Source organism: Taudactylus pleione, unplaced genomic scaffold (assembly GCF_031769625.1).
Source record: "Taudactylus pleione unplaced genomic scaffold, aTauple2 ptg000011l, whole genome shotgun sequence".
NCBI classification, from domain to species: Eukaryota; Metazoa; Chordata; class Amphibia; order Anura; family Myobatrachidae; genus Taudactylus; species Taudactylus pleione.
The window spans coordinates 107,391-121,665 of NW_028284414.1; the positions used below are offsets into that span (position 1 = coordinate 107,391).

The window sequence follows — 14,275 nt, forward strand, 5'->3', positions numbered from 1 at the left end:
TCCACGACATGTTCCCTGTGACTTCTCTACTGTGAATGCACAGGTCTCCAGGAAAATGACGTGTCCACGACATGTTCCCTGTGACTTCTCTACTGTGCATGCACAGGTCTCCAGGAAAATGGCGTGTCCACGACATTTTCCCTGTGAATTCTCTACTGTGCATGCACAGATCTCCAGGAAAATGGCGTGTCCACGACATTTTCCCTGTGACTTCTCTACTGTGCATGCACAGGTCTCCAGGAAAATGGTGTGTCCACGACGTGTCCCCTGTGACTTCTCTACTGTGAATGCACAGGTCTCCAGGAAAATTACATGTCCACGACGGGTCCCCTGTGACTTCTCTACTGTGCATGCACAGGTCTCCAGGAAAATGGCGTGTCCATGACGTGTCCCATTTGACTTCTCTACTGTGCATGCACAGGTCTCCAGGAAAATGGCGTGTCCATGACGTGTCCCCTGTGACTTCTCTACTGTGCATGCACAGGTCTCCAGGAAAATGGCGTGTCCATGACGTGTCCCCTGTGACTTCTCTACTGTGCATGCACAGGTCTCCAAGAAAATGGCGTGTCCACGACATTTTCCCTGTGACTTCTCTACTGTGCATGCACAGCTCTCCAGGAAAATGGCCGATGCATGATTCTCTCTGTGATTTCTGTCTGCAGCGCCTGCCGATGTAGAGTTCAGGAGAGGTCTGCACAAACTTGCCTACTCTCCTGGGACCGCCGGGAGCCTCCCGAAAATCGGATGCCGTTCCCGGCACCCCGCAAGAGTAAGCAAGTTCCTCGGATTGGTGACCTCCCCCGTGCCTGAAGTGAAAGTGAGCAGCCTGGGGGTGCGATTACGCGAGTTGCGCTAAATCGCGTCATCGTAGCTCCGCCCCCTCTTTTATAATATCGCCATTATAAAGCGGGAACGGGGCCGCGATGACACGATCATGTTGGCACGCCCTCGCTCCGCCAACTTAAACCGCCCGCCCCCTCCCTGCTGCGCCAACCTGGAAGCCCACATCCTGGAGGGGGCTGGCAGACTCGGTAAGTATGGGTCAGCCGGCTTCCCGATTGTATACCGCCCTGGACATATATGTACATATTGGTCTCCTTCCTTAGGTACTGAATAGTGTATTATTATACAGTATTAATTATTAACCCTATTGATGGTCTATAACAGTGCATGTTTTCCACATCTCCTAGTTGGTGCACAGGTTATTTATTACTGGCTGACACATTTTAAAAGATCCACAGGTGGTGCTAATCATTTCATTTGTGATACTGAGAAGAACATGCAGCACTAGTAACATTCTATTATATTACTATTTCTATTGAGGTCATGGTGTGTGCTGGGGAGGGGGGTTTCCAGGCAGACGGAAACCCCCCCTGCGTTTGCCTATGCGAGTGGAATTGTTTTCCCTGTCTCAGGTCCCAGGGGATCTGCGATCACAATGGTCCTGCAGAGAAACAAGTCCACATTAGTGTATTAAGCCATTTGTTCTAAGCTGGGCTGATACCAGAGACGGTCAGCGTGTTCCTGTGGGGTCTCCTGAGAACAAATCATTGGCTGCGAAGACGTAAGAGCGGTGACGAGGAATAAAGATCATCTCCATCTCATTAGGGAGAACTGAGACATTTGCTAGTGCTGGGAACTAGACTTTACACCATGCTGAATAGAGGTATAGCGGCATCTTTCCCCAGGGGGCGAGGAACGCTTAGCGAATAGACTAACGAGCTAATTGTAGATGATAGTCTATGTATATTTCTATTAGTATTCCTAAAGAGGACCTGTCATGTTTAAGTTAGTCTTATGTAATGCCTCGTGCATTCTGTATATCCTAATTATATCTAAGTCTGCTCTTTAGCTAGTCCTATAGGGAAAGGTAGCGTCTCCTCTGAGGTCTGGTGTACTATAAAAACATAAATAATGAACTTTATCTTAAACACAACACATCCTCTTTAAATGGACATTATAGTGAAACACTTATTACTGTAATAGGCTGAATGAATTTTGTTTTCTGATAAAGTTACATTTGACGCCATAATCTTTCCGCATCACTATGATAGGAGACTGAAATCACTATTCTGTTTTCTACAATATAACTCTCATCCCCCTCCTCCCATAATGTCACTGCCCCATCACATGCAGCCCTGTCCTCACTAACACATCACTCATCTCCTGATATACTCTGTGCTGCTGTGGACCCTGCTCCTCCCACTATATAACTCTCCGTCTGTGGCTTCCTGCTGCCTCCTTTCCCCTCCTCACATCATGTCACTGCCCCTGTCACATGCAGCCCTGTCCTCACTAACACATCCCATCTCCTGATATACCCTGTGCTGCTGGGGACCCTGCTCCTCCCACTATATAACTCTCCGTCTGTGGCTTCCTGCTGCCTCCTTTCCCCTCCTCACATCATGTCACTGCCCCTGTCACATGCAGCCCTGTCCTCACTGACACATCACTCATCTCCTGAGTAACTCTCACTTTGGTGATTCATTTCCCCCATATAAAATACTTAAAATGTCCAAAACTGGCTTTTACCTTGTATCAAGCAAACTTATCTGATTACCATCACACTGTATATGGTATCTGCTTAACTCTTTAAAAATGTCCGCCTATTCTCTATCAACTATTTAGCCAATATGGGCCTCATTCACAGTCCGTATCCCTCTTAAAGGGCCTATACATTACGCGACCTAAAAAACTGAACGATTAGCATTCAGTCCTTCAGGTCGCCGGGTACGGTGTCCGCACTGAACAGCGTTCACTGAACATCATTCAGTGCAGGATCCCAACCTCCTATCTGGGAACATGTGGAACCTGATGATCGTCGTCAGGTTGACGGGCATGTTCCATAGATAGTCGGGGTCAGCAAGGACCCAGCGTGCACGCTCATCGCTGTTCCTTGCCGGCTATCCATTAGACGACTTTCTGAACAATGCAACCAAAATCTCCTGGTTTTGGTCGGATCGTTCAAAAGATAGGCCCCTTTACGTGGGCATGTTGTCGGCATGTTTCAGACGTATAAGACTTTAATAGGTGGTGCGTCCGCATAGATTTATTTAGGAGCACACTATCACTGCCATTTTTTTTATAAAAGGTAGCCAGGGCAGCTGGTGTGTTGTGCGCTAGTGCGCTTTGGCATACCGGTCTACATGTGGGCACTGAAACTGGAAGCCCAGTCCTAGGCTTCCCGTACCATTTTCATGAAGCATGAAATACTATTTTACAAAAACATGAAATAAATTGGAAAAGGAGAAAATCAGGCCCAGCGTTTGTTTGCTGTACGCCAAAGTATTCAGCATTTTCCTTTCATGCAAATTATACAAATTGCGCACCGCGGGTCGATGTTGGCCCAGTGCGCATGCGCACTAGGGAGCCGGCTCCATAGTGCGCATGCGCGAGACCCGGATAGCGATGGCCAAGCCGTCGCTCCGGGTCTCGCTACAAAGGGGGCCTGCTGTCGATGGCGAGTGACAGCACGTCCCCTTTGGTGGGCATGCCGGGGCGTGGCTACCCAGACGGAGGCATTCCCATGGGAACGCCTACCGTCTGGGGCCGGCCCCACTGACATCACAAGTGATGTCAGTGGGAGTGCTCTCGGCTCTGATAGAGCCGAAAGCACTCCAGGGCTTGTGGCAGAAGAGACCCTACCACAAGGGTCTCGTCTCAAGCTCGATGGTCGCGATGGTCTTGACCATTGCGACCATCTTTTTGGCCGCTCGCTGTAGCTGTGGGTGGTCACCCACAGCTATGCAAGTGGCCAGGAGGCCGCTCTAAAATTAGGAAGGACGGCCCTGATTCAGAGCGAGCGCTCTGTCAGAGCATCCGGCTCTGAATCAGGGCCTCTGTCAGGACCTGTATATCATGCTGCTATAATGTAGCGAGTCCCTTCACCAAGTCCCGCTAACGCTGCAGCGAGACAGATCATTCACCTCTGGGTAAGCAGTATGACAAAATGAAAATACATTTTTCTTTCATAAATAGAATATATTTTCCTTTTATTAACAGATGTAAAAAATAAGAGCAGTTTTTCCTCGGCCCGTACTAGAAAATGTATGTACATATAATACATGAAAACATTGTGATGTCCTTAATATTTCTTAAAATAAACCTGTCGTCTAGACGCAGTGGGGCAGCCATGATGTAGGCAAGAATGACATCACCGATTTGGTTGCGAGTCAGCAGCGGCGCAGCCCACTCTGTGTACTGGTGACAGGCGCACTTTGACTAATGCACAGAAAGTAGGACAAGATGAGGTATTGAATTTAGCAGTAGAAAACCAGTAACAGAAACCATCATCACAATATACATATTAGATGCAGATTCAGTCAGCGGCGGGTTGCGTCACGCGGTCTGTTCTCGCGGGTTAAGTGCCTGGAGCTAATCAATGATAGACCCAATACATTACTACCCTGTACATAGCCAACCCTAGCGCAGCGTGCGTTCCGAGCCTTCAGCTGCGGCCCCCACCTCCCTCCTGATGCATTGGCAGATATGTTGGTTATAGCCATACTTGCCTACCCTCCCGATTCGTCCGAGAGCCTCCCGAAAATCGGGTGCAGCTCACGGGCCCACGGAAAGCGCGAGAGGGGCGGGAGGTGACACGATTTGTGCTGAATCGCGTCATTGCGGCCCGCCCCCTGCTCCACAATGCCATTAATATCAGCATTGTGAAAAGGGGGCGGGGACGCGATGGCGCTGTCACGACCATGCTCTGCCCCCAATGGTGCGACATTTGCATGGCCACACCCCCCTTTTTTGCCACATCACGTCCCTCCTCTGGAAGCCCGACAGCTCCCTCGCGGAAGGAGGGAGCTAAATGTCAGCAACCCTGGTTATAGCCCATAAGAGTGATATGTTATTACAGATAGGCATCTCTTTATGTGATTAAGGGGCCTATTTACTAAGCCTTGGATGGAAAGATAAGGTATCAGCCAATCCGCTCCTAATGTTTGAAAAATGACAGTTAGGAACTGGTTGGCTGGTACCTTCTCTCTGTTCACTTTATCACCATCCAAGGCTTAGTAAATAGACCCCTAAATGTATTGTTGTAACCTATTACCGAGATTAAAGGTTATGTCATACATGCCTACCCTCCCGGTTTTCGCGGGAGGCTCCCGATTTTTCGGGCAACCCCCCGCACCCCCGGAAGGGTAGGCATTTCTCCCGCATTCTGCCCGCTTCCTAGTGAAGTGGGCAGAATTAGGAGAATACCCGCGGCAATCGCGGGTCTCCGTGAAGAGGGCGGGGCTTAAGCTGTGATTCTGCATGAATCACAGCATTTGGCCCAGCCCCCTATGTAAATTGTGCCCAATCGCGACAATTTTACCGCGGGGGGGGGCTTAATGACGCGAATCGTCAAGCCCCGCCCCCATCGGTCCCCTGCTGCTTCTCTTACCCGGGCTTCTCCCGGGAAGAGAATATTAAAGGTAGGCAACCCTGGGTTATGTGCGTCCCTTTTGAAGGTTAGGAGTCCCCCCACGTGTCAGGTTGCCTATCGCTGATTTACATTATGATATTAAACAAGCATCTTATAAAGAAATTACAATTTAACCCTTCATATTCATACTGGTGAATGGTTGCCAGCAAAGTCGTACTACAACAAGAGGTCTCTTTGGCAAATCACAATTCAACACTTCAGAAAGAAAAATACTTCAACATGTTTTTACCCCTGGTAGGGGGTACATTCACATTTGGCAGTGATTCACGTCTTCCGATCCAACTATACAGTATCATGGCGACATACACTCCAAAGTTCATTTTGTAAAAAAAAAAAAAAGTCCAGTACAGTACCGGAGTGTAGCTTTTAGATCCGGTGTGTGGTCAAATGTGATTCGGAGGACAGGGGTGTGGCGTTTAAGGCGAAGGTATGCAGCCTAAGGCGTATCTGGTTTACTTGATGAGTCAAAATACTGTGCGCAGTTGTATTCTGTGGAGCAGGTCAAGAAATGGTCGCTATTTGTCGAAGTTCTAAAGCTGAACTTTTTGTTGCCACTTTTAAGTCTCTGTTTTCTAACTTTTCCTCCTTTAATATTTTGTAGGAGAGTCTGCCAAGAAACCAGTCTACATCCTGGTAGTCTTCCGGCCATTTCAAATACTGGCACCTTTTTATATATGCCCATATTGGCTTATACTTCTTCATCTGGTACTGCGAGAGTGACCCAGCCACAACCATGATAAGGACGTCCTTCAGTTCGGTAAAATATCGGCTCTGGGCATAATTGAATGCTTCAACGCACCACCCATCGTGGAGGAACTGCTTTGTCACAATGCAAATGGTCTTCTTGCTGTTCCAAATGGCATCACGAATATTTACGAAATGGTCTTCCCCGGGAATGAAGTTTCTTTCCTCAAAGCACAGACTGAAGCGGTTCTTGTCACAATACTCGGAATCAAGGTTTTTGAGGAAGACATTTTCCACCCACTGAAAGTCCTTCTGGGCATAACACAAGTAGGCGTCATACTTGCATGCTCCTTCCCCTGGCGACCCCTCTTCGAGTACGGACTTTATCATTCTCTTGTACAGGCCGAAGAAGATGCCGCGGAAATGGTTGTACACAATCGCTGATGTTAAAAGGGTTACGATGACAACCGAAGTAAAAACAAACAAAGAGAACATGAGTGGTCTCAGCGCTGTATTTTCGTCGCAGTCCTCGTAATCGAGAATGTAAAGTGGCTTATAGAGCAGGTGGTCAGGATAGACGCAGTAGATGTCGTTGGGTGACCCCAGCAGGGTAATGTTAGTTTGATTTAACCATATTATAAAACCTACAAGTGGGCAGTCGCAGATGAACTTGTTGTCTGTTATATCAAGGGCTTTCAAAGTAAAAAATACCTCAGGGTTGGGCGAGAGCAGCTGGTTCTTGGATATATCCAAAGTCTCCAGATTGTCAGGTAACATACCGGGTGTAACATGCGTGAAAAAGTTGGATGACAAGTTAAGAACTCGCAAGGAGCTCAGACCAGCAAATATCCTATCTGGAAAAAACTGAAGGTAGTTGTTCATGAGGATTAATACCTGAAGGGAGGAAAGATTTAGAAACATGTCCAGACAAGACCTTTGCCCCCAAATTAACTGAATCATGTTGTCAGAAAGGTCCAAATACTGCAGTGAATTGTTTTGTGAGATCCGAACGCTATAGCAACTAGACAGACGATTTTTTCTCAGCGAGAGGTTCTGAATTAGCGGGCTGCGCAGAAGTTTAGTCAAGTCATCGAGTTCCACCAACTGATTCTCTGACAAGTCCACGGTCGAAGAATACAATTTTTCGCTGTCAATGCTCTTCAGCTTGTTTTCGCGCAAACCCACGAAGACCACAACTGGCAATGCTTCGCAAAACACAATGCTTTTGATTGCGTTGCCCCGTAGGTTCACAAACTGCAGATTTGGGAGGTCTGCAAAGGCATTGTTGGCGATTTTCCCAATGTGATTGTTGTCCAGGTGAATCTGGACTAAATTTGTCATCTCGGCGAAAGCCTCACCATATATTTCGCCTAATAGGTTAGAGGACATATGAAGATGTTGGAGTCTGGGAAGACCTTGAAACGCGTATGGTTCAATTTGGTTTATTTTGTTGTTAGAGAGGACTAGCATCAGCAGATCTGAGAGGTTACCAAACACGTATGGTTTCAGCGAAAAAATACTCCCGAAAGATATATCGAGGATTTGAAGGTTACTGTTCACCAGTCCGGCGAAGGTGGTGTTATCTGGATCCTTAATGTTTTTGAACCCAAATCCTGCTCCCATTCCGTGTCTATCTAGCTTTAGTTGCAGAAGTTTGGTTCCGTTTAAAGCGTTGCACAGCGCTCCCGTAGCTTGGTAGTTGAAGGAATTGTTGGAAAGCATCAGCGTATCAAAATAAATATTGCGGAAGGGATTTCCGCACTGTCCCCAGGCACTGGTGCCTGAGAGATAAAACGGATTGGATGAAAGGTCCAAGATGGTAAAGTATTTCTGCTGGAAGCTGTGTAAATCTCCTTCGCAAATTCTGGAAATCCAATTATGTTTTAACACTAGTATTTCAAAGTAATGTAAATAATAGAACAAGGGATTGGGTTTGAGGTACGTTATTTTGTTGCTGGAAAGGTCCAAGAATTGCAAAGATATCAAATCCCTAAAATAGTTGTTTTCCAGAATGGAGCTGTTTAATCCGTTGAAGTATAATACAAGGTTCTGCAGTCTCGATAAGCCCACAAAGGCCTCCTGATCCAGGACCAGCATTACGTTATAAGACAGATCTAGCATAACGAGGTTCGGCAGATTACGGAAGCTGTTCTTCTGGATTGTTAGCTTTTCCGTTTTCTGACTGTTAAGTTGCAATTCGACCAAGTTCTCCAGTAGCGGGAAGGATGTGGAATTGACTTCGTGAATGTAGTTAAAACCCAAGACCAGCTTTGTAGAGTTAATCGGTATCTGTGGGATCTGAGTGAGATTGCAGAATAAAAACCAGGCTTCCGGTCCAATACTCTCACAGCGCAACTCCCTGCTGTAGCCGAGGAAAGGGCCAACGAAGAGAAGTGCCAGCTGGTACAACATGATCTGCCTAAATAGATAAAAAGGAGAGTTAGCATATCGTTGGCGAGTACACAAAACACATATACCAGTGCTGTAAAATAATATTCCCGATAACACCTTTGCCAATATCTGAACCTCTGTGACCAGTACCAAATAAAAGTTTTGCCTTTGTGGGTATTCTAAATGAATGGATACAGTAGAATAATAGTATCAAGGGCAGAACTTGGCATTGGCGGGCCCCATAGTAAGCTTTAAGGGAGGGCCAGGGAGTGGTGGATTGGTCCGCACACCTGAAGCCCCCGCCCCAGCCTCCTGAGTATTTTTGCCACCGGCTGCTCCCTCTAGAAGAGCGTATCTAACTGTACCTGAATTTGTTGCCTTCAGTTGTCACCAAAGTCACCAAAAAAAAAAGTAGTGTGGACGAAACAATAAATCTGGCCGTTGGGATGCCGAATACATCCCCTATGAAGGCCCTCTCTGAGGTATACAGAACTATAACAATGTCAATGAATGAAACCCTCTACCAAAATTCAGCTTTGTTTTTTTTCTCCCTTCTCATGTAAATGTCAATATTGCCTTTCCCCGACCGTTTCAGAAGCTGGTGATGTTGTGTACGGGGGCAGGGAGACCGCCAGCCGGTGTCCTGACCTATTCTACAATAATCGCTGGAATAAAACAATGCGGGAATCACTCGTGTCGCTGCCTTTAGAATGTTCGCGGATCTACGGACATTGTGCTGCGTCTCTAGATGTTGCCATTGATGTGTCCTCTCTTTTATCACAGATCAGTAATGTCTCACCGCCCAGCTTTCTGAGGAGCTTTCACTTGTGTGTTTCTTAGTCTCGTTTACCAGCTACCTACAAATCCTGCCAATTTACTTTGTCAAACATCCAGAGCAGGAAGGTATCACTGTTTCCATTGTCCGCCGTGTTTTTAAAATGCGTGACAGGCGATGTATGACATTAGAGGTGTAATCGAACCCACTCCCCAGCCCTCAACCCAATTGTTATCATTCCTAACACAGCCCTCTAATCTTTATTGTTACGCTGAATTCTACAGCTTTGCATTATGGGACATACGTGTATCACTGTTTGCTACATTTTGTATCACAAAGCTTGCATAGATCCGTAAGAAAACCCTGTTGGCAACTTGGCATCACCACTAGGGGGCGTCTCATGTACAGTATGCTGGCCCATATTAAGCCATATTCAGAGTGAGATGTAAACATGATTTTTTTGGGCTGCAAGTTGCATTTCCTCTTTTGTGTGCATAAGCAAATTGTCACAATGTTTGTCTTTTGTCATGTGTATGCCCGACCTGACTTCGCCGTCGGGACTGGGTTGGGAATGGGTGTGCAAATATGCACAGTAGGTGTTCAGACACGGCCAAACTACATTAAGGGCATGGTGTCGGGGCATACAGTATATATATTAGAGACGGTACAAAGAAGGGCAACAAAAATGGTGCATGGCCTACAGCCAGGGCCGGCTCTAGGGGAGTTCGACCAGTGCGGTCGCACAGGGGCGCCACCCGTAGAGGGGCGGCACCCCTCCCCAGCATCCCGATTTCAGCGGGATAGTACTGTCCCGCAGTCCCACCCGCGGGCCGAAGTGGCGGGCGGGTGGTCAAATCGGGAGGTTAGGGACCCCCAAAGCCGCAGCTGTGCCGGACCCCCGGAGTGTGAATGGATGCCGCGCGCACTGATTGCAGAGGGCTGGGGGAAGCCCAGCCAGTGATGGAGTGCTGGGCTTTACCCCCAGCATGACGTTGTTTGGAGGCGTGCCATGCGGCACGCCTCAAAATAACGTCACACAGGGGGGCGTGGCCTATGGTGGCCACGCCTCCAAATGCGATCGCGCGCGGACGTTTGGGCGCCTTCTCAAGGGCCGGCACAGGGTGCTCCTAACCCTGGAGCCGGCACTGCCATCAGCACAGAACTTACCCAGAAAGACTAAAGCTGGCCACACACTTGGCGATCTGCACACGATCAGCCGATGTGTACGATTTGTGTATGATTTCCCTTGAAACTCTCCCCGGCAGCTCTGCACACGATCTGCACACAATTTGGTGTCCAATCTTCATACGATCTCTCCTGCAGTCAGACTGTCACAGTGCATCGCCTCCTAGATTGTCAGATCTGCCCTACTGCACGGCAGATCTGAAGATGCGATGTGCGACCAGCGGGGACGCACATCGCATCGTGATCGTGAGTGGGGACTCACGATTTACTGAGGATTTGGCCATATTTTACAAGATCTGTCATTCCTATGTGTCGGAATCGGCCAGATCGGATAATATCGCTATGTGTGTGGCCAGCTTAAAAGATCTTAATATGTATAGTTTGGAACAGAGAAGGGAAAGGGGGGGACATGATAGATGTACAAGAACACGAGGACATGCACTGACACTGGGGGGAGGGAGGCTCAGAGGAAGAGATGTACAAGAACACGAGGACATGCACTGACACTGGGGGGAGGGTGGCTCAGAGGAAGAGATGTACAAGAACACGAGGACATGCACTGACACTGGGGGGAGGGAGGCTCAGAGGAAGAGATGTACAAGAACACGAGAACATGCACTGACACTGGGGGGAGGTAGGCTCAGAGGAAGAGATGTACAAGAACACGAGGACATGCACTGACACTGGGGGGAGGGAGGCTCAGAGGAAGAGATGTACAAGAACACGAGGACATGCACTGACACTGGGGGGAGGGAGGCTCAGAGGAAGAGATGTACAAGAACCCGAGGACATGCACTGAGACAGGAGGGAGGGAGGCTCAGAGGAAAAGATGTACAAGAACACGAGGACATGCACTGAGACTGGAGGGAGGGAGGCTCAGAGGAAGAGATGTACAAGAACACGAGGACATGCACTGACACTGGAGGGAGGGAGGCTCAGAGGAAGAGATGTACAAGAACACAAGGACATGCACTGACACTGGAGGGAGGGAGGCTCAGAGGAAGAGATGTACAAGAACACGAGGACATGCACTGACACTGGAGGGAGGGAGGCTCAGAGGAAGAGATGTACAAGAACACGAGGACATGCACTGAGACTGGAGGGAGGGAGGCTCAGAGGAAGAGATGTACAAGAACACGAGGACATGCACTGACACTGGGGGGATGGAGGCTCAGAGGAAGAGATGTACAAGAACACGAGGACATGCACTGACACTGGGGGGAGGGAGGCTCAGAGGAAGAGATGTACAAGAACACGAGGACATGCACTGACACTGGAGGGAGGCACAGAGGAAGAGATGTACAAGAACACGAGGACATGCACTGACACTGGAGGGAGGGAGGCTCAGAGGAAGAGATGTACAAGAACATGAGGACATGCACTGAGACTGGAGGGAGGGAGGCTCAGAGGAAGAGATGTACAAGAACACGAGGACATGCACTGACACTGGAGGGAGGGAGGCTCAGGGGAAGAGATGTACAAGAACACGAGGACATGCACTGACACTGGAGGGAGGGAGGCTCAGAGGAAGAGATGTACAAGAACACGAGGACATGCACTGACACTGGGGGGAGGGAGGCTCAGAGGAAGAGATGTACAAGAACACGAGGACATGCACTGACACTGGGGGGAGGGAGGCTCAGAGGAAGAGATGTACAAGAACACGAGGACATGTACTGACACTGGGGGGAGGGAGGCTCAGAGGAAGAGATGTACAAGAACACGAGGACATGCACTGACACTGGGGGGAGGGAGGCTCAGAGGAAGAGATGTACAAGAACACGAGGACATGCACTGACACTGGAGGGAGGGAGGCTCAGAGGAAGAGATGTACAAGAACACGAGGACATGTACTGACACTGGGGGGAGGGAGGCTCAGAGGAAGAGATGTACAAGAACACGAGGACATGCACTGACACTGGAGGGAGGGAGGCTCAGAGGAAGAGATGTACAAGAACACGAGGACATGCACTGACACTGGAGGGAGGGAGGCTCAGAGGAAGAGATGTACAAGAACACGAGGACATGCACTGACACTGGGGGGGGGGAGGCTCAGAGGAAGAGATGTACAAGAACACGAGGACATGCACTGACAATGGGGGGAGGGAGGCTCAGAGGAAGAGATGTACAAGGACACAAGGACATGCACTGACACTGGGGGGAGGGAGGCTCAGAGGAAGAGATGTACAAGAACACGAGGACATGCACTGACACTGGGGGGAGGGAGGCTCAGAGGAAGAGATGTACAAGGACACGAGGACATGCACTGACACTGGGGGGAGGGAGGCTCAGAGGAAATTTGAGGAAAAATTACGTCACAGAAAGGGTAGTGGATAAGTGGAATAGCCTCCATCAGAGGTGGTTGAAGCTAAAATGGTGGAACAATTTAAACACGCTTGGGATAGGCATAAGAATATCCTTAAGAGAGACGTAAGGAGCAAATAGGGTTGAATTTTCCTAAAGGACTCATGAAGACGGGAAGACTAGATGGGCCAAGTGGTTCTAATCTGCAGACAAATTCTATTTTCACTTTCTCTCTCTCTGTCTCTCTCTCTGTCTCTCTCTCTGTCTCTCTCTCTGGGTCTCTCTCTGTCTCTCTCTCTGTCTCTCTCTCTGTCTCTCTCTCTGTGTCTCTCTCTGTCTCTCTCTCTGTCTCTCTCTCTCTCTGTCTCTCTCTGTCTCTCTCTGTCTCTCTCTCTGTCTCTCTCTGGGTCTCTCTCTCTGTCTCTCTCTGGGTCTCTCTCTGTCTTTCTCTGGGTCTCTCTCTGTCTCTATCTCTGTCTCTCTCGGGGTCTCTCTCTCTGTCTCTCTCTCTGGGTCTCTCTCTCTGTCTCTCTCTCTGTCTCTCTTTCGGTCTCTCTCTGTCTCTCTCTGTCTCTCTCTCTGTCTCTTTCTCTGTCTCTCTCTGTCTCTCTCTCTGTCTCTCTCTCTGGGTCTCTCTCTGTCTCTCTCTCTGTCTCTCTCTCTGTCTCTCTCTCTGTCTCTCTCTCTGGGTCTCTCTCTGTCTCTCTCTGGGTCTCTCTCTGTCTCTCTCTGTCTCTCTCTCTGTCTCTCTCTCTCTGTCTCTCTCTCTGTCTCTCTCTCTGTCTCTCTCTGGGTCTCTCTCTGTCTCTCTCTGTCTCTCTCTGTCTCTCTCTGGGTCTCTCTCTGTCTTTCTCTGGGTCTCTCTCTGTCTCTCTCTCTGTCTCTCTCTCTGGGTCTCTCTCTGTCTCTCTCTCGGTCTCTCTCTGGGTCTCTCTCTGTCTCTCTCTGGGTCTCTCTCTGTCTCTCTCTCTGTCTCTCTCTGGGTCTCTCTCTGGGTCTCTCTCTGTCTCTCTCTCTGTCTCTCTCTCTGGGTCTCTCTCTGTCTCTCTCTCTGTCTCTCTCTCTGTCTCTCTCTGGGTCTCTCTCTGTCTCTCTCTCTGTCTCTCTCTGGGTCTCTCTCTCTGTCTCTCTCTCTGTCTCTCTCTGTCTCTCTCTCTGTCTCTCTCTCTGTCTCTCTCTGGGTCTCTCTCTGTCTCTCTCTCTGTCTCTCTCTCTGTCTCTCTCTGGGTCTCTCTCTGGGTCTCTCTCTGTCTCTCTCTCTGTCTCTCTCTGGGTCTCTCTCTGTCTCTCTCTCTGTCTCTCTCTGTCTCTCTCTCTCTGTCTCTCTCTCTGGGTCTCTCTCTGTCTCTCTCTCTGTCTCTCTCTCTCTCTCTGTCTCTCTCTCTGGGTCTCTCTCTGTCTCTCTCTGGGTCTCTCTCTGTCTCTCTCTCTGTCTCTCTCTCTGGGTCTCTCTCTGTCTCTCTCTCTGGGTCTCTCTCTGTCTCTCTCTCCTGTCTCTCTCT

General features: G+C 49.0%; 1 protein-coding gene across 1 annotated transcript in view; it reads right to left on the reverse strand.

Annotated features, from left to right (window-relative positions):
* Positions 1-3,995: 3,995 nt before the first annotated feature.
* Positions 3,996-14,275, reverse strand: part of TLR5 (toll like receptor 5) — a 45,895-nt gene continuing 35,615 nt past the window's right edge. The window contains exon 2 of the mRNA XM_088467866.1: positions 3,996-8,537. Coding sequence (XP_088323992.1) covers positions 5,936-8,530 — 2,595 coding nt within the window. The 5' untranslated portion in view covers positions 8,531-8,537 and the 3' untranslated portion in view covers positions 3,996-5,935. The remainder of the gene's footprint in view (positions 8,538-14,275) is intronic.